Source organism: Protomyctophum bolini (assembly GCF_963924005.1).
Source record: "Protomyctophum bolini genome assembly, chromosome: 12".
Taxonomy (NCBI): Eukaryota; Metazoa; Chordata; class Actinopteri; order Myctophiformes; family Myctophidae; genus Protomyctophum; species Protomyctophum bolini.
This window is the reverse complement of record NC_137873.1, coordinates 11,279,755-11,299,802: the sequence shown is the minus strand read 5'-3', so window position 1 is coordinate 11,299,802 and position 20,048 is coordinate 11,279,755. Positions and strand designations below refer to the sequence as shown.

At 44.6% G+C, this 20,048-nt stretch overlaps 4 protein-coding genes across 4 annotated transcripts in view; 2 read left to right on the top strand and 2 right to left on the bottom strand.

Moving 5' to 3' along the window:
- Positions 1–1,546: 1,546 nt before the first annotated feature.
- On the bottom strand, positions 1,547–2,815 carry LOC308326058 (E3 ubiquitin-protein ligase TRIM35-like; the record flags this gene model as incomplete). The annotated part of the gene is made up of 1 exon (XM_080778869.1): positions 1,547–2,815. The coding sequence occupies one exon, from the start codon at positions 2,813–2,815 to the stop codon at positions 1,547–1,549; it is 1,269 nt and encodes a 422-aa protein (XP_080634995.1).
- A 2,654-nt stretch (positions 2,816–5,469) lies between these two features.
- On the top strand, positions 5,470–6,438 carry LOC308326057 (dolichyl-diphosphooligosaccharide--protein glycosyltransferase subunit MAGT1-like; the record flags this gene model as incomplete). The annotated part of the gene is made up of 1 exon (XM_080778868.1): positions 5,470–6,438. One exon carries the CDS (start codon positions 5,470–5,472, stop codon positions 6,436–6,438), a length of 969 nt encoding a protein of 322 aa, XP_080634994.1.
- A 460-nt stretch (positions 6,439–6,898) lies between these two features.
- LOC308325563 (mitochondrial carnitine/acylcarnitine carrier protein-like) lies at positions 6,899–7,804 on the top strand (the record flags this gene model as incomplete). The annotated part of the gene is made up of 1 exon (XM_080778097.1): positions 6,899–7,804. The coding sequence occupies one exon, from the start codon at positions 6,899–6,901 to the stop codon at positions 7,802–7,804; it is 906 nt and encodes a 301-aa protein (XP_080634223.1).
- Positions 7,805–11,335: 3,531 nt separating this feature from the next.
- LOC308326056 (rabankyrin-5-like) overlaps positions 11,336–20,048 on the bottom strand; it is a gene marked incomplete at both ends in the record, with an annotated part of 68,271 nt that continues 59,558 nt past the window's right edge. The window contains one exon of the mRNA XM_080778867.1: positions 11,336–14,834. Within this exon, the coding sequence (XP_080634993.1) occupies positions 11,336–14,834 (3,499 nt within the window). The remainder of the gene's footprint in view (positions 14,835–20,048) is intronic.

Sequence of the window (20,048 nt, the reverse complement as noted above, 5' to 3'; positions counted from 1 at the left end):
CAATGTTTTACAGAGAGACTGAGATTTGAAGGTTCGTAGCGGTCAACAGTAATTGCACAATCTGCTTGTGCAGTAGTGTGCATATAGGCACTTGACAGTGCAGTTCTAGTTTATTTTGCAGTTACAGAGAGACGTTTCAAGCCCATGCTCTTCTTCAGTGCAAAATAAAAAGTAACAGACAAAGTCGGAGGCTCAACTCGTTTCTTTGATCTCAATTAATTTTGAGGCCCAGCACTTGCCTTCAAGAGGTCAGAAGTGTGCTACACTACTACTCTTTGAACCTGCATGGGTATTTGTCAGGAGCAATATTTTTAAAGTTCAGCCTAACACATGTAAAGGAAACTACAGTAACTGCCCTACAGGTACGTAGATGTCCCAATCTCATGCACCAAATAGCTCCTCATGCCTGTGTGGAATAAAATGTGTACTGACTGAGCACTGAGCTTCTATACATTAAATTGTGAGAAGCCATCATTCTGATGACAATGTGCTAAATGTGAGCAGAGTCAAACATGCTCAACCCCAGAGCTATTGAGAGTGAGGTATGACACTCCCATTTTAAAGGAAGAATATCCACATACTATACAATGTTCGATCAAATTTATTGCCAAAAAACAGCTCACAGTTAAAGTGGAATTAATTTAGTTTCAGTAATCAAGAGATAACGACAAGCACAAGGCTGAAAAAGTTATGCTTGCCATGGGGCAACCAATAGTTCCATCAATTGAATTCAAAGGGGGCTTCATTGGCAAGAGAAAACGTATGTCTACATTGCCAAAGCAAAAGGACTCCATACTCAGCTACATGGTTCCAAGAACAGACTGGCCGCCTCATCCTCCTGCTGCTACACCAGACTCACTTGCCCTGTCAGCTTGTCTCTCAGCCAGAATGCATAGACATCATCCTCACTCTCAATGCCCATAGGTGATGATACATGGACTCAGGGGTCATCAATATGTCCATACCATACACGGACAACATGTGTCTGTGGCAAAGACTTGGTCGTGTCCATGGCAATTTTTGTATTTTCTGTTTTACACACCATTATAAATTAATTCATTATTGATGGTTTTCTTCAGGATGTGTATGACACTGATTTAATACAGCAAGTTATCAGTCCACTAGGTACTAGTGGTTCTCAAACGTTTTATTTGCAAGGACCCCCATAACTCTGAGAGTGTACAAATGGAACCAAATGGACCATTTGGTTCCATTTGTACATTCTCAGAGTTAGAGACCTGGTATGGTCATTCAGGGCTATATCCCTTTTTGTGTTTATGCCTGGTAATTATTGTTGTTGAAGTAAGGATGATTAAAAAAAAAGTTTCCAAACAAAAGAAAAGAAGTACAGTAAGCATACAACATTTACATCACATACGATGTCTACAATACAAATTAACACGTTCAAATGTGTCCTATTCAAAGATAGAATGGACAACATCATTGACAGTGTTGTTTTAGGATATATAGACTAGTTAGTTCATATTGACTTTCCCAGAACCCAACATTGCATGAATTCTAAAATGCAGCGCTACTGTATTACCCTTTAAGAACCAAATGTGTGGTCATCATCGTTAATTACACTGATCTTACTCGGTAAAATCTTAAGAGGGAGCGTGTCGCCGTTGTAAATGAATGGAACTAGAGGGTCAGTGAAAGTGTGTGTGAAGGTGTGTATGTGCGCGTTGGTGTCGGGATCAGAGAAGAGCAGCTTTCCTCGGTGCCAGTCCAGTTGAACTCTGATCCTTCTGGGTTTCTGCTTCTCTGAAAGATCAATGATTGACCCCGCTTGCGATGCCGTGTATTCACCGTCGGATAACATGATTGTCCAGAATTTCCCCCGTCTCACTCCCTTCCTCTGGAAGGATTCTGACACACCTACTGACCAGCGTCTATTTCCTCCAACCTCAATATCCCAACTGTGAGTTCCCGAGCTAAAGCCCTCTGAGCCCAGGACGTTGCCATGGTAATCAAACCTCTCTGGGTTGTCAGGAAGCTGCTGTTCGTCTCCACATCTCACGCTGGTCAGATCGTCAGACAGGATGAGTTCTGGATAGGCAGTGTTGGGGTCCAGGATCACAGGCGTGTAGGAGACAATGTCCTTCATCTTGTCCCACACTCTGTAGGTCAGGTTTCCCAGGTGCTTGGCCCTATCTATCAACGCTACCGAGATCAGCTGTGGGTCCTGCAGTGTGAGCTGGACTCTTTCCACGGTGGCCTTGTAGTTGTGAAGGAATGAGATGTGTTCGGCACTCAGCTCCTTCTCTATGACTCTGATTGTGTTCGAAAGTGATGATATCTCTCTGTTCATACCCTCAATCTTCTCCTTCATCACCTGACTCTTTTGCTCCTCTTCATCCCTCAGTGCAGTGATTCTAGCCTTCTCTTCCTCCTGTAGAAACTGATGAAGCTTCTTAAACTGTTCTTTAATCTGTCTCTCTGTGTTCTGAGTCTGGATCTTAATGTGTTCTGCTGCTTGGTGACAGTTTGTTTTGACCTTATTGAAAACCTCCAGTGTCACATGCAAGAGGTTTAGTGATTTCTGGACTTCCTCCTTATTGGGATCCAATTCCCGTCGTTTCTCCGTAATGAAGGTCTCACACAGGTTCCTCAGAGCCAGGTTACAAGGTGGATTATCCATTGAAGATATTTTCTTACAAACTGGACATTCTTTTATCTCTTTATGTGTCCACCATTCCAGAAGACAGGCCCTACAGAAGCTGTGGCTACATGCCACAATAACAGGATTTTTAAATACGTCACGACACACAGGGCAGGAAAAGTCCTCTTCTGAAAAGGAAGGCTGGGAAGCCATTCTTTAAGTGAAGCTATAGACAACTCTGTCCAAGACAGGAAAAAAGCCAGTAGGTCGTGGCAACTCTCCCTCTAGAATGTTCCCTGAAGTTTACTTTCACTGTAAGTCCTGGTTCTACAGAAGGTCAGTCGTATTAACACGCTCTCCTCTAAAATGTTCCTCACTTTCAATCCTTGTTGTTTTTCACGTCCAACTCAACTTAGAGCCAAGAGCAGGTTCAAGTTGTCTGGGTCAATAGTTCCTTCTGTTGCTGTGGAAAGACTATCTGCTGCATTCTAAAAATTGAATGGGGTAGAATAGTATGCAGATGAAACAGTAAGGTTATATAGCTGAATGAAAAACGAAAATGAGAACGAAGCACGTTCTTATTTCGGTTTCTCTACAAATAGACCAAGTTTGAGTGGATGTCACTGTGACGTCACTGCAGTTGTATGCTCATCGTGGTGCTGATCAAGTCAGTGCTACCTCCATGTCTGCTGATCCTATTTCCTTGTGCTACTGGAGTGCATCATCAATATGACGTCAGTATTGTCCAAGCCGTAGTGGAATTCATAATCATAATTCATAATATGTGGATGGCTGTGGATGGGTGGGATGGTTGATTTGAGATTATGAATTCATGAAGTGGAAATAAAAATGGGAATTCACACAAAATATCCCACAGGTTGGTAATCACTGCCCTATGTTTTTTCTCCAGTAGCATTGCTGAAAGCTGAAAAGAAAAACCACTGACAAGCCAACTCTCCTTCTCTCCTCTTTGACAGCAAAACCCTCTTCTGTCAGAGAGACTGATTGTCTAGGAACAAGATTGACATGTCACTGACAGCTGCAAACTAGTCCTGTTGGGTCAGTGCACCCAGGCAGCAAGCTGACGACCACAGTTCCTGATGAGCAGCTTCGCCTGCTGCATGCCTTTACACATGAGGTAAACACACACACACACACACACACACACACACACACACACACACACACACACACACACACACACACACACACACACACACACACACACACACACACACACACACACACACACACACACACACACAGGTTTTCTTCCCTTGTCATGTGATTATAGAGCTGTTTACTTGTTGTGTCAGCAGAGCAGGAAGGGCCCGGGTTAATCACTTTCAACCTGACGTCCCTAGTTTACCATGTCATGAAGATCTTCTATCTTCTATCTTTGCTTTCCATCATAAAGCGGTATAAAACAAGCTATAGGGCTCAATTGATTAATGGGTGTGTGTTCTGAATGTTCAGACATGAACGTCCCCCGTCTTGTATGACAATGAACTTTGGGATTCCAAATGAAAAGAAGAGGTAAAGGAGGGAAGGAGATGGAGGAAAGGAGAGGATGGAGGAGATTGTGGAAGTGTGTACTGTGACTTTAAATACCATACTAGTCCACGTGATTATTCATTCATATTGCCTGACAGCTCCTCCCGTATCGGTGAAAAGGCTTGCATGCATTTATTGACAGAGACAAGAAACAAGTAACACCATTGTGATGTGTTTTTTAAATGTAAAGCTCAAGGTTCTTAATCAGTGTCACATCATGGTTCTATGGTTTCTAGCTTTGGAACACGTTCACAAATACGTATTGTACTACTTCACAAAGTTTGACTGGTTAATACAGCTTATAGGTTACTGACTATGTAACTCCTACTACATGTCACATTTTTGTAACACTTCTCACTTGGTATTATTACCCCAGTAAACATTTTCATGGATCATTTATGTTTTCAATCGGTATATTTAAGTCTTCTTCAATCTAACACAATGTTTATTTTAGATAAATAAAAATAGATGATTAAACATGGTATGGTTTAGGCCAGGGCATGTTGTATACCTTATACTTACTCCCTTCATTCGAGTTTGACGTGAAGACATTTTGTGCTAATTCTGCTGCCCCAAATCCCAGAACACCATTTGGGTGTGCACTCAGCTATGTGAAAATCACCTGTGTTCTCCAGTAACCGTGTGTGGACTGAATGACTGCCACTTCCAGCGGTACCCTAGGCTGACCGGGGTCCAGTTTGATGTCCTGTTAGCTGGGCATGGTGCCAGGATTTCTCAGATGAACACCAACTGTGTTCCATAGCAGCTGTGGAGTGCCTGTCCATCTGTCTCCGGTGAGTGGCAGTTTCATAATTGGTATGTCAAAATCAATACATATTCACTGTAGATATCAAGGCACACACTGGCTGAATTAACTTACCACAGCATAGCGGCCGTGCACCTAATCGTCTTGTCATGGCTGGCTGTGAATTGTAGATCTGCTATTTTCACTATTTTCGCAAATTTCTGAAAACTATTTGGGAATAGAGCGATGCACTGATATTAAGAAAATTCACTGTAGTTTGTACTTTTGAATCCTACTAAAGTACAACTTTCACTTACAGTTGAGTAGGCTAATATTTGACCCGGAGTATCTATACTTTGACTCAAGTAATGGGGTTTGAGTATTTTGTCCACCACTGACCATAATAACGAAGATCAATAACCATGGGCTTTACAGATTGGCTGGGCTTTACTTGACATTTGTGCCACTGTACCATTGTAAGTGGTAGCACATGAACCATACTGTACCATTGTAAGTGGTAGCACATGCACCATTCCATTCACATAAACCACATAAATCATCTGGGGCCATGCTACCTTCTGGGAAGATGTTCCAGAATGTTTTATTTGTATTCATTCTTTTCCTCGGTCCTTCCAATGCACAAAGGAATGAAGAAGCTTTGCTGTCAGAGAAGGTTGGTCAGATGACGGAGTGGGCTACCAAGCATTCTGTCATCAGGTTGAATGGAGATATGTTCGAACACCTTGTCATGGCGTCCCCAAGAAACTACTCAGTTGTCATCCTGTTCACAGCACTACGGCCGCAAGGACAGTGTAAGATCTGCAGACAAGCTGCTGATGAATTGCAGGTGCTGGCTAATTCTTGGCGTTACTCCTCCACCTTCACCAACAAGGTCTTCTTTGCAACTATGGATGTTGACGAAGCTTCAGATGTCTTTAAAATCCTAAATTTGAATTCTGCCACAACATTCCTCCATTTCCCATCCAAAGGGAAACCTAGTCAGGCTGATTCCTTTGATCCCCAGTTCAGAGGCTATAAAGCTGAACAGCTGGCTGGATGGGTGGCAGACCGGACCGATGTACACATCCACGTTGTTCGTCCTCCTAACTATGCACGAACGGTTCTTCTGGTTTTCTTCTTGGCTGTGATTTGTGGACTTGCCTATCTTCAAGGCCACAACTTTGAGTTTCTTTTCAACAAGAATTTCTGGGCCATCTGTGCACTGGGCTCTGTCCTGCTTATGACTTCGGGGCATATGTGGAACCATATCAAAGGAGCGACATACGCATACAAGAACCCTAAAACTGGACATTTGAGGTACATCCATCCCAGAACTCGGGCTCAGTTTGTAGCCGAGACCTACATCGTTGGGCTCTGCAATGCTGCTGTTACCATCGGAATAGTGCTGCTATGTGAGGCTGCTACCTCCGACTTGGAGTTTGGGATGAGGAAGTTGATGTGTCTTGCAGGTATTAGTCTGGTGATCCTTTTCTTTGGTGGGTTGCTGTCTGTTTTCACAGTAAAGTATCAACGCTGATACCTCTACTACAGCTTCCCAATGAGTTGGAATCAACCAGCTGTCATCCAGGCAGATTAAGTATCAACAAACTCAACATACTGTATCAACAGGTCAGAAGTACCGTCAAAACCCATGAATGCTCTCCTCAAGTTATACTAATGATCTTGTCTTGCTGCTAATTCCCTGCTAAAGGGGTCACCAAAGCGGATCATAATGTGTTGGCCGTTAGCCGTGTGGAACTCCAAATTTGGGCGAGCATAACGTCATATTTGATTATGCCAAGTACAAGGCAGCTATGCTTGTCAATCATGCTGATTCTCCCAACAAACCAATTAATCTCACTGAAGACTACAAACATTGGTTACACATACAGTTGTGTTGCTAAAAGGTCTATCGTCATTTGCATTATTTCTGACGGGACAGTGAAGAAGGTACTCCAGAGTCGCATTGATCAGGAAAATAAATTGTAACAGAAACTATGTCTAAGCAACCAGAACCAGTGAGTCAGATGAAGAGCTTAATCGCTGGGGGGGTTGGAGGCATGTGCCTGGTCTTTGTAGGGCATCCACTAGATACCATAAAGGTCCTTTTGCAGACTCAGCCAAAGCCTAAACCTGGGGAGACCCCCATTTATACAGGAACCTTTGATTGCTTCAGAAAGACCCTCGCTAAAGGGGGTACAAAAGGCCTATATAAAGGGATGGCAGCCCCTCTAATTGGAGTAACACCCATGTATGCTGTCTGCTTCCTTGGATTTGGCCTGGGAAAGAAATTGCAGCAAAATGGTCCCGATGATATCCTTACGTATCCACAGCTCTTTTCTGCAGGAACGTTGTCTGGGGTGTTCACCACAGTCATCATGGCTCCCGGAGAGCGTATCAAATGCCTTCTACAGATCCAGGCGGCATCCGGAGAGGTAAAATATGCAGGGCCCATGGATTGTGCCAAACAGCTCTATAGAGAGAGTGGCATCAGGGGCCTCTACAGAGGCACTGCTCTCACACTGATGCGAGACATGCCAGCAAGTGGGATGTACTTCATGACCTATGAATGGTTGAAGAACATTCTCACACCGGCAGGAAGGAGTCACAATGAGCTCAGTGTTCCGAGTATTCTCTTTGCAGGAGGAATGGCCGGGATTGCTAACTGGGCTGTGGCAATTCCGCCCGATGTTCTCAAGAGTCGTTTCCAAACCGCTCCTGAAGGAATGTATCCAAATGGGTTAAGGGATGTTCTACGCGAGCTGATTAGGGAGGAAGGTATGGCCTCTCTTTATAAAGGCTTCACTGCTGTCATGCTCAGAGCTTTCCCTGCCAATGCAGCTTGTTTCTTAGGATTTGAAGTTGCTGTTAGGTTCCTGAATTGGGCAACACCTAATTTGTGAAGTAACAGCACCTCTACATCCTCAGCAATGGCATCTTCTCCACCGCGGCACATACTCCATCCTTAGCAACAGACCCCATATCATCACCACGCCAGTTGGAGCCGTGTAGAACGACCCAATAGCTGAGTGGTTTGGACGCACAGGTTTAAATGCCTGACAGAGTGTGGTGCCCAGTGTCAAGTCCTTCGGATAGGCGGTTGTCCAGAAGCACTGACCTGACCGATTTGCCCATATACAGGCACACAGTATATAGAGATCCCATCGTCCAGAACCACCAACCACACGCTATGCCCATAATGTATTGGTTTGATGACATCAGGGATCTACACTTCTGTGCATGCATGAAAGAGACAGATGGGTACATGGGTCTTACAAAACCGGGTGGGGCATCCATTTCCAACTTGCATTGTTCCTGACTTGCTTGTGTGTTGGCTCCTCATCATTATTTTAACATACTGTATATGTAGCAGTCCCTTTAGTCTAGCGGTTAAGATGTTGACTTTCCATGCAGGAGACCCGAGTTCGATTTCCGGGCGTTACACAAGAGTAAAGTTCTTTGGTGTTGATGCAGCAATAATGAATAGCAACAATAGTACGACTATTGGCTGCCAATTACGATATAATCTTGTATTTTAATTCACACCCGTCAGCTGCCAACTATGATACATCTCATATTACATCGCTTTATATCGACATAAAAAGGCCTCGCTATTTTCTAGACTCACTCACTCTTTCAGACTCAGCCAATGCTGGCCATCCATCCTCGTCACAAGATGAGGATGATCTGAATTGCCATTTAACCCATTCTGACCGGGCACCCATTTTGGTGTTAGCATCATGTTATGCTTTAGCTATTGAAAAATAGCAGATCTACAAGCTCATATCGCGCCACCGAGTGGCGCGATACGAGCTTGTAGGTCTGCTATTTTTGAAAAATCAAAGAACGACTGACATTTTTTAGAATCTGATCTCAGGTCAGAATGGGTTCATCAGACCAGTGTGTGTCCAGTGGAAACCTCGTATGAATCTGATCTCAGGTCAGAATGGGTTAATCCTGATAAAGAGCACCTGTTAGAAATCAAGAAACTTTGAAAATGTGCTAGGTTACTGTAGGACAAAGACCTCATGATAGGCTGGAAATGTAATTTACCGTAATCCTTTGGTGAGCAACGGTGACTGATTTGGGGAAAACGGTATGATCCATGACTATGACAACATGTTCAACTTAGAAATCATATAACATGCATAGTAGGCATGATCGTTTGACATATTATATGTTCATATTCCTGTTATATCCTGCTCTGACATTACTTGTATTATAGGATATTTTGACATTATAATATGCTTATCTTTCTTTTTCCATTCTTTGCCCGGTTATTTCTTTCTTTCTTGAAACTGCAAATGATTGTGTTTACACAAACCCACAAAGCTGGACACAGGAGAAAAATCATTGGCACTAGGATAATTAAATTATTATTTTGTTTGGCATTGTGCCATAGTGTTTAGGTCATTAGGAGTTAGGAAGGATACAGATGGTGATCAATCCATTTAGTTTGACTCCCAAATGGAGAGCGGGGTGATATGTTCTCTGATGTTGTGAATGATCCAATACATGACAAACAGAACTTGAGAGAGATGTAGATAATAGCGAAAAGATCTAGAGATCCACGATATAATCGATATATCGGACATAAAAATGCCATAACTATCCGATCGGTCTCAAAATAATCCAGATTATTTGAACAGATATTGATGATACAATAATAATGTAACAGGCGACGGTGGCTCAGGGGTGAGTGGCTGGATGGTAACCGCAAGGTTGCCAGTTCGAACCCGGGCTCCCTCAGAGTTAGTGTCGAAATGAGCAAGACCTGAACAACCCCTAATTGCTGTACGCGCAGAGCAGCCAGTCAGCCTTGTTTCCGTTGTGGTCCTCTGTATAATATAGGGATCAGTCAGAACCAGTATCGGCAGATGTGACCCTGCAAATAATCGGATATCGGTCATAATTTCATAATCGTGCACCCCTAATAGATCTTTGTAACATCTCTCCCCTCCAACAGTCCAGCCGTCAATCTCTTCATGAACAAAAAATCCCACCTGTGTGAACTGTGAAGTGAGGGACGTATGTATCATCAAATCATCATACATAGTCTCATTTTGGCCAATCACAATTTGCGTCCTCACTTTTGTCTTCAATGTTTGTGTTTACACAAACCCTCAAAGCTGGACATAGGCTAAAAAGTCACACCCATGTGAAGTGAGGGGCGCTCTTATCATCTTACAACATCAACTACAACATGATGTTTGTTTAACACATTTAGCGCTATCATTAATTGAAAAATTAGGACCTAATTCACGCCAGCATTTTTTCCAGTCGAGCTATTATTTTGAAAAGCCACATTCTCAGTCGACCCGAAGTGGATTATCCCAGCCAGCTAGACGGAGCCGAGACAACCTTTGTTTACATGATCGATCTATGCCGGAGCACTAGAGAGCTCCACATCGCCGTCTCTGTGCCGTCAAAGAAACGCTGTTTGACCAAAGTGCCATCTGGGACAAGGAATAGGAGATACAGGCAATTGAAAGAAATGGATAGAATGGATTATTATGGCGACGACGATCTAAGATGAACGATCCAGTGCTGTGCTAACAACACAGCTAGCTAACCGGCTAACGTGAGTAGCATTATGGGTCGCTTGATCGAATGCACTATAAAAGCACAATTGCCCTAGGGTTTCGGCAATGGCGTTAAGCGTCAGTATAAATTAGGCTTCAATTGGCGCTGAAAGTATTAAGCAACGGGTGCTGATGTTTGTTTTAGTCCTCAAAACAAACATTACATTTATCTTTATTGTCTATGGCGTTTTCTTAAACAAGCATCGTTGAAAGACAAACATTAAAGCTGTTTATAGGAGGGGCTAGCGCCCCTAAAAAATGTATAAATTCTACATCAAAACATCCTTGTAGAACATTAATATATTTTGACAATACTGAAATACAATTTACAATTTAGGCGTTTGGAAGATGCTATTATCCAGAGTGACTTACAATAAGCAAAGTATCCAATCAAATGCAGAGGGAGTAATGCCTCAGTAAATTAGGAGATAGTATAGAAGTTGTGATCTATTATTGTCCAGGGATCCCCGGTCAGAATGTCCTGTTACTGATGTCGTTCTCTTGCCAGCCAGCAGTACCCAGTTGGGGAGTGGCATGGCTAGTGTGAATGTCAGTAAAGGGCCTTGCAAACGGGGAGCGATAAAACGCGCCTATAGTTCATGTTCAATGAGACCTGCGTTTTTGTCGCGGTGCGACAACGCAAGCGTATTTACGTGAGTGCGGTACCGTGCATTTGTTGCACGCGTGCTCGTTACGTGCACACGCCCGCGACACACCAGACCTGTATTCTGTTTTTTTTACGCTTGCGTTGTTGCGCCCCTCTTCAACAGACCTGGAGGAGACCTGTGTTGATCCAGGCAACAACGCCTGCGTTCCTCGCTTCACGTTTGCAAGGCCCTTAAGGCTGTTGGATTACGATATTACTCCCAAACAAAGCACATCATAGCAGATGTCACACACCCTCACTGGTTTGTTCAGGTCAAACTTGACGATGGCAATCTCCTGTATGGAGCACCTGTGGCACAACAGGCGCCCACAGTGGCGGCAGTGATATTTCCATGTGGTGACTCCAAACTTGGCAGCACATTCATCGCAGTTGGACCCATCACACCATGGGGGTTCATTAGATAGCATATCGAGAAGGCGGAAGAGCAAATGCTTGGTGGGCATTTCGTGGTTGAAAATGTTGATGCCCTTATTGTTGCTGATGCCCAGACGAGCCCCGGACCTCAAAATGGCACGGCACAGGTTTGCATTTCCCTTCATGTAGGCCAGCAGTAGAATTGTGTTCCCTTCATTATCTGGTTTGTCCAGGGGGTATTCAGGCATGCACTCCAAGAACAACTCAAAGATGGCAGCTGCGTTCTCTTTCCCATTATGCCCCAGGACATGGATCGGTGAGTGACCGCTAAGATTGAAGGCCTCAGCGTCAATTTTGGATTCTGTGAGAAGGGCTCGGACATTGTTAAGGCGACCCTGCATCGCAGCCAGGTGCAGAGCATTATTTCCATTCTCATCTTCAACAGCAAAGTCAACCCCATTCTCCAACAGCACAGAGCAAATAGTAACCAAGTCCTGCTGGGCAGCCAAGTGTAGGGCTGTCTTCTTGTGTTTGGTCACTTCATTCACGTTCGCCCCCGCAAGCAGCAGGCTACGGACAATGATCTCTGAGCCCACCTGGACAGCCAGGTGAAGTGGAGTGAGTTTGACCAAATCCTGCACCCTGGAGTTGACGTTGGCCTGGACGCTGATGAGGAACAGGACACTCTCAATGTCCAAGTTCTGCACGGCCACGTGAAGGATATTACGCCCCATGTTGTCCACCTGCTCAGAAGCCCCTGGCTCTCTCTTAAGGATCGCCTCAGCAGCCTTGTTGTTCTTGTGAGTCATGGCACATGCAAACGGGGACATGCCCTGGCAGTCGCGTACATTCAGCCGTATCCCCGAATGGGAAATAAGCAGCTGGGTAATGACACTATGCTGGTTGCTAATAGCAATGTGAATAGGAGCTCGACCTTCAGAATCCTGTGCATTGACATTAGCCCCAAACTCAAGAAGGCACTGGACCACCTTGTCCATCCCCCAGCTAGCTGCCAGGTGGAGAGGACACTGTCCATCCCAAGCCTCTTCAACCCCCTCCCTATTCAGACCTGGCCGTCTGGGGCTGTTCACATCACAACCACTGTGAATGAGGAAGCAGGCTGAGGTCTCATTGTTCTCATCCAGGGCCCTGTGCAGAAGGGACTGCTGACAGCCTGAGGAACCAGAGCTCCAACAAGTGACATCACAGCCATGGCGCACCAGTGTGGAGGCAATGTCTTCCAAGCCATTCTCCAGGGCCAGCCAGAGGGGAGGGTCACCTTTCTCATCCACCACAGACATGTCTGCTCCACGCATGCAAATGGCATCCACTATGACAGGAAGCTGGTTGGTGACGGCTAGCTGCAGGGCTGTATGGCCCTCTCGAGTCCGAACATTCATGTCAGCCTGATGCTTCAGCAGAAATATGGCACTCTTGCCGTCCTTTCTTTGGATGGCCATGTGCAGAAGGGTTTGCCCGTTTGACATGATGTCATTGATGGAATCCCCTGAGCCCAACAGCTGAGCCGCTATGGTGTGCATACCTGTCCAGAGGGCCAATCCCAGTACAGTCTGACCCATGGAGTCTTTGAGGCTGAAATCTGGGCTAATCTTCAAGTTGTTTGTGGCTTTATGCTCCAGGATGACAGAAACAACATCTGACTGGTTGTGAGAGATGGCTACATGGAGCGGGGTCTGCAGTGCCACACCATGAGCCTCTTCAGGCAAGGCCTTCTGGGTCTGCAGATTGGGGTTGGCTCCCTGCTGAAGCAGTTCAGCAGTCAGCCTTGCCAGGCCACAGCGACATGCTGTATGGAGAGGGGTCTCCCCCCATTTGTTGACATGGTTGACCTTTGCCCCGTGAGTGGAAAGGAAGAGGGCGGCAGCCTCACTGCCAGCCGCTGCAGCTCTCTGCAGGAGACAGTTTCCTGTGGTAGTGTCAGGTGCCTCAGGATTGCTACCTCTCTGGATGAGCTGAGCTGCCAAGCTGTTATCAAACGTGTTTACCGAGTTGTCTGCAGAGACTGTGACGTACTGCAGGGCCAGCCATAGGGCAGTGCTGCCCTCATAGTCCTTGAGCTCCAGGTCGAGCTGTTTGCACTGTAGGAGTTGCTTGAACACAGGTTCATTGCCTGATTCCACAGCCTCATGCAAAGGGGTTCTGCCCTTGCTGTTCCTCATGTTGGGGTTGGCTTCAGCTTTGAGTAGGGCCTCTGCAATTTGTGCCATGCTATTCATAACCTCCCCAGAGTCTTTCTTGGGGCTGAAGCAGACCAGGTGGAGGGGGGTCTCCATCGCCCCTGTGGCTGCATTCACCTGCGCAGAGTGTCGGATCAGGAAAGTAGAGGCAAACTCATCGCCTCGTTGGATGGATTTATGCAGCAGGCTCCATCCACTCTGGTCTACCATATCCACATCTGCTTTGTGCTTCACCAGTGTGGTAGCTATGCTCTCAAGTTTGCGAGAGAGGGCCAAGTCTAGTGCCAGGTCCCCATTGTTGTCCAGTTCGTTCAACTTGGCGGGCAATTGTGAGTCCATGTGGATGAGGTAAAGGAAAATGACATCCTCCCTCTCCACTTTGATGGCTTTGTGGAGCGGATACTCAGTTTTGGAATTGATCATCTTGTAAAGGAGCTGGGAATCCATGCTACTGAAGTCTTCTTTCCTCAGGTTATCCCAGTGATTTGCTATGATTTCCCCACAGTAGTTTATCAGTGTGGTGGCATTGAGCTCATCGGCCGTCTGGTAGAAGCGAATGCAATTCCTAACATTAACGGAGGACATCACAACCTTCTCGCACCTCTCTCTGAGCGGCTGCAGTTGGAAGCGGTTGGCCAGCTTCATCAAGTCAATCAGAAAGCCATCGTCCCCACTAAACTCCAAGATGTCCGTGTATACCCAGTGCAACATTGCTTGGGCGATATCAGGCTTGACGTCTGATAAGTCCAGTACTGAGGTGGTGGCCAGGGTGGCCAGACTCCAGACATCACTTCGAGCAGCCAGCACAAACTTATGGGCCCAGAACTCCTCCCCTGCGACTTTTACTTTCAGGTCACTGTACTGCTCCTGTTGGTAGAGGTCGGCCACAACGTTCAGCAGGCGGCTGACAAAGGTGTCTCCGGCATCTGAGTTGGGGAAACCCTGTTTGGAGGCTTGAGCGGCCATCACAGCGCAGCGTCTTTCTGTGTCAGCCAGCTTCTGCTGCATCTTCACATACTCCTGCCTGAGAAGGGCCAGGTGCTTCTGAAGCTTGGTTACCTCATCTTCCATTATGTTGCTCACTTCTCTGTACTGAGATATGACGATGTCCATGTGCAGTTCCACGGGCGGCCTGGGAAATGTGAGAAAATACCGGGAAATCCAGAAACTGACACACACGCGCAGGCAGCTATGGATAGATATTTCTGTCTCTGTGGATGTTTGTCTGACTCTTTTATCCCCAAATATGGATATGACTGATGTCACAGCACTCACGTCATAACACCGTCATAATACTCTAAGTAGACTCTGACAGGTACTGGCACTAAGTTGGCAGTAGCTTGAGAGAGACAAAGAAAACTCAGTGAAGAAACTGTGTGATACTGCAGCTGAGGATAATTCAGCAAAACACCGTGTATGTAACTCTGGAGCCCGATACATCTCACTGTGAACTCATCCTGCTGAGGATGGAAAGCAAGTGAGTCATGGAAACATATGGAAGAATCTGACAGAAAACAAAGACAGATTCTCATATTGTGTCCGTCTTAGGAAAACAAAGGTTTTACTATAAGGTATACAAACTCTGCTCATATGATCATCTCTGAGGGGTATACTTCAACATAATCAACATAACATGTTCCAGTTTTTTTTACGTTTTATAGGCCATACCAGGGATGGGTTAGATTAATTGATTCATGGATTAATCGTTAATATCAAAATCGATTTCTATACCATTTTGAACTACCTATACTAAAAACAATCGTGTACAAAAAATGCATGCAGATCTAATCCTATCTAAACTAATCTAATCTAATAATATACTATACTGACTTGAATGTTATGGTGCAATTGAGTAAGGGCTACAGGCCTACCAAAGTGTGCCTGCATTACCGGTATTCATGGTAATGGTATCTGTCATTAGACTAATTGTGGCAAAAATGTATGTGGATGGATAATAGATTTCCTTCCACAATTGATGCTTTTTATGGTTTATTAAAGTAATAATATTTTAATTATGTGTTGGCATCTGCCACCACACAAATAATGACATGCAGAAATTCTGCAGATTCAATTAACTTTTATCTGTTTTGAAGAATCAAGATGCCCTCATGTGGTAACTATTTACTGCAGGTATACTACAGTCCCAAAAATGCAGACACAACAGGAAACTACAATGCATTCAGGCTAACGTCATTAAACTCTAAACCACCCTCATGCCTGAGTTATGTTTAGTTGTAACTCGGTGTTGCACCACGAGAATAGCAGATCTACAAGCTCACAATGCTTTGCAGCCCAATGAGTTATGAGCTTGTAGACTGGCTATATACACCCTCATGCAACTAAGCATAGCTCAGGCTTTATAACCAACATTGCAATTGCATGAGCCGCTGGTGTCAGTTAATGCCCTTCCATTCCTCGCTTCCCACAGTCATCATCCTCTGTATCAGCCATGATATAATGAGCAGGCACAACAGGCTCTCTCTTCCCTCCCCCAGGTTTAGATCTTATGAATATGCCACTGTCAAAACACGGAGGCGCACGCTCCTCTTCTGGGCTCGCCTTTCCTCGTTATCCCAAAGAACCAATTCACTTCATGCTCATATAATGAGAGTCGGTATGCGGTCCATATGGTTACGGTGGGTCGAAGGTGACGTAGGACAAGCGAGGGGAGGGAGGTAAGGACGGGAGGAAGGGAAGGAATGAAGAGAGGGATACTCATGAGTGTGAGAGTGAGGCAGACACAGGGGAGGGGAGTTAATGTGCATTTTTTAATGATAAGTGAGTTGCTTTTGCACACCTGCCCTCTCCAGCGATCGGTGAGGATTCAGCATGAGCTAGAAAGGGAAGGACGTGGTTAAAAGTAAAAAGCAAAAGCTGAAGAACTCACGGCATAGCTGAAAGTGCGACACTTAACTCGGCCCACTTCTTCGCAGTTACCGGATTAATGTTGTATTTTTAAAATGCATTCAACCACATCCTTCTGTCAAGGTGTGCCACACAGGATGAGTTATTGGAGCTGCTCCTCTGCCATCGTGGCATATATATTATCCACAATGCCTTTTGACACAAAAGGCAGTCCTACAGTATTTGATCATCCCCAGAGTGGAGGGAGGGATCGCTTGACTCTCTGTTCTTCCTATCAATCTATTTATCCATCCACCCATCCGTGAAGTTATGTATGTACCGTATGTATGTACGGTATGTATGTATGTACTATACATTTATATGTGTTTATTTATACGTTTATTTATACCCCTCTCTCCTGTCTGTCTGTCTGTCTGTCTCTTTCTCTCCCTCGCAGCAGTCCGGGCAGTCACCTGACCTGTGCCTGACGCTGAGTGATTCCTGACCGCCACGTCCTCCTGCCTTGGGACAGCTGTCTTTGTACTCGCCAGTCTGGCATGATGATGTGATTGTGAGCCAGGGCTCACGGTGGCCAGATTTCAGTGGCTATATCCCAAAGGTAAAAGGATTCAATTGCACAACATATCAGCCAGCCATGGCTGCTGGGACAAGACAGAGCGAAAGGAGAGAAACTGCTTCAAGGTTCAACGTCTTGTGTGCCGGACTGCTGGTGCAGTACAAATATTTGTGTTCAGCTCCTCATTATAACAGCATAGTAACGGTGGCAAACGCAATAGGAAAAAATAAACAAACAAGGAATCATCAAATATACAGACAATAGGGCATAGCAGGCCATTGTGTGGTGCCACAGGTATAAATAAACCCCTGTTTTCCCATTGAGATTTTCAAAAATATTTATATAAAATATTGTAAGCCTGGAAGGAACTAAACAAGCCATGACCATAAATGATTTGATTCTGTGTCAATTATGTTATAGCCTATACTATACTATATTTCATAAATAAGCTTTTTTGCTATTTTCAAATTTTTTTAGTTGTAAGCTTGTATATCTGCTATTGTTTTGCTTATTTCCACCCCAGAATAGGGATGATGTGTGGTTAAATGTCAAGTATAAAGTGACTTGAGAGCTGTTTCAGCGTACAATGTAAGCCAATGAATGAGGAGACTAATTTGTAATCAATGGCACAACGGAGCAAGATATCTGGTTACATCATGACAAATTAACAAACAAAACCCCCAAACATTTCAATGCAGGTCATCACAAAGAGTGCATGGGTGTCTGAAAATATATCGTGAGAATAAAGTAAATTATTTTATGGCGATCAGTGAACTGAGACGGACCAATTACAATGACACTCTTATGTATGTAAGCGACTTGCAATAAATAATATCAATAATCACGAATAGAATACAGAGTGAACGGTGTAGTTCCTCAAGAAACTATGATACAGGGTTAACAGACATGAGCAAATTTTGGCTGGTTGAAGACCAGGCATGCTGCGGTATTCTATAATTTGGAGGGGCTTATGTGAGCGTGCTGGGAGGCCAGTAGGGAGTTAACATATAGTCAAGAGAGATGACTGAGGCCTGGTTGGATAAGGAGATATGGGCAGACCCCTGGGTGAGAGAGCGTCAATCCTTTGAATGTTTTGAAGTGTAAAGCCCCAGGAGAGAGTGACCGCTGCAATGTGTGCCTTGAAGGACAGCTGACAGTCCAGGACAACAACACCCAGGCTCTTGACAGTCGGAACAGAAGCCACCAGGGAGTTTTCTATGGAAATAGAGATATCCTGCATGGGGCAGCCAGCCAGCAGGTAGGAAGTCCGCAAACCGGTCTTGAGCTTTATTTTATAGATAATTTTAACAGGGTTTCGACCCTTGTGGGTCTTCTTCAGGATTGAATTTCCTTCTGGATTCTATTTTTCAAGACGTCGACTGTGAAAATACTTTGGGGTCAATTGGAACTGGAAGATTTTACGTTTAGGTGTCCATTATGCAAACACCATAAGTGATAAGTTGGTTAGCGGCACGATGTTTTTGATTGGAATTGTGAATGTACCTCGTTGCAATTCACTGGAAGCCGGGTTATAAAAGCAGTATTATAAGATTACAATGGAGGCTGTGTTCAGTGGCCCCTCTAACTTGTGTGAGTGGGTCAATTTTCACTTAAATACACAAGTCTGACACCCTAAACACATTTAAATAATACATTTAAAAAAATACATGAATACATAAATTCAATCATACAACAATAATAACCTCATTAGGCATAAGACTCGATATATAAGATACAAAAGTCTGCATTCTTTTATACTTTGGCTATTCAAAAATAGCAGATATATACAAGGGTCAAGCTCATAGTGCGTCACTTCGTGCCACACATGCTATGAGCTTGTAGATCTGCTTTTTGAGGAGCGCTAGCCGCTCAGGTTTAATGTTTGTCTTTAGTTCAATGTTTGTTTTGTAAACGCCATTGACAATGAAGGGGAAATTTAATGTGCCTCATTACGTCATATTGTCTCTTTATTGTTAATGGCGTTTAATGTTTGTGTTGGCACCTCATCAACATGAGTTAGACTTTATATTCAAAGATTTGCACAGATATTATTTTAAGCGAACATTTTGAACTCTCAGAAGCAAATCTTTGCTTCTGTGGTTCCCTGCAGGAACAGAATATTTTGAGATTGGGATGTCCGTGGTCAAAGAAACTGTTAAAGAAAAGTTTTTCCGAAAACTGTTAGGATATAGAAGACATGTGCAGAATCAGCCTCGTCTGGTCTTAATGGGTGAATGCAGATTTCAGGCAGTGCTCCTGACGAGACTATACATACAGCATCACTTGACGGAAGGGAAATAGGCCCTCGGCTCGGCTGGCCCGTTCGCTCTATAGATGGAACACGAAAGATCAGCGAGCCTATTTTAGCCCTGATAAAAGGGAACATTCAGCCATCTGTTAGCTGCATCCCCCATAGACACAGTGCTGTATCAATAACTGGCTTTGACCTCCACATCTGAAAGAGGGGTGCGGGTATAAAAGAGAATAAAAGTGCTTTATAGGGACCTATACAGTAAGCGTAATAGCATTCACATTCATCCGCTGCAGGGCTATAATTTCACAAAGCTGGCCAACTGGCATGCTGAATTATCTCAGGGTTTTTTTGACTGGGAAAACGAGTTGCTCAAGGTCGGACTAAGACCAACAACATGTTATTTTGAGATTTGTGTGTGTGTGTGTGTGTGTGTGTGTGTGTGTGTGTGTGTGTGTGTGTGTGTGTGTGTGTGTGTGTGTGTGTGCGTGTGCCTGTGCCTGTGCGTGTGTGTGCATGCGCGTGTGTGTGTAACTGAACTGGCTGTTTCCAAGCACAAAAGACCCACGCCGGACCACCGGGGGCCTATTAGGGGTTACAGATTGTAGCGCCTTGTCGTGCATTCACTCTATTTATGCCTCTCACTTGTCTTTTAAATAATGCATATCTGTTTA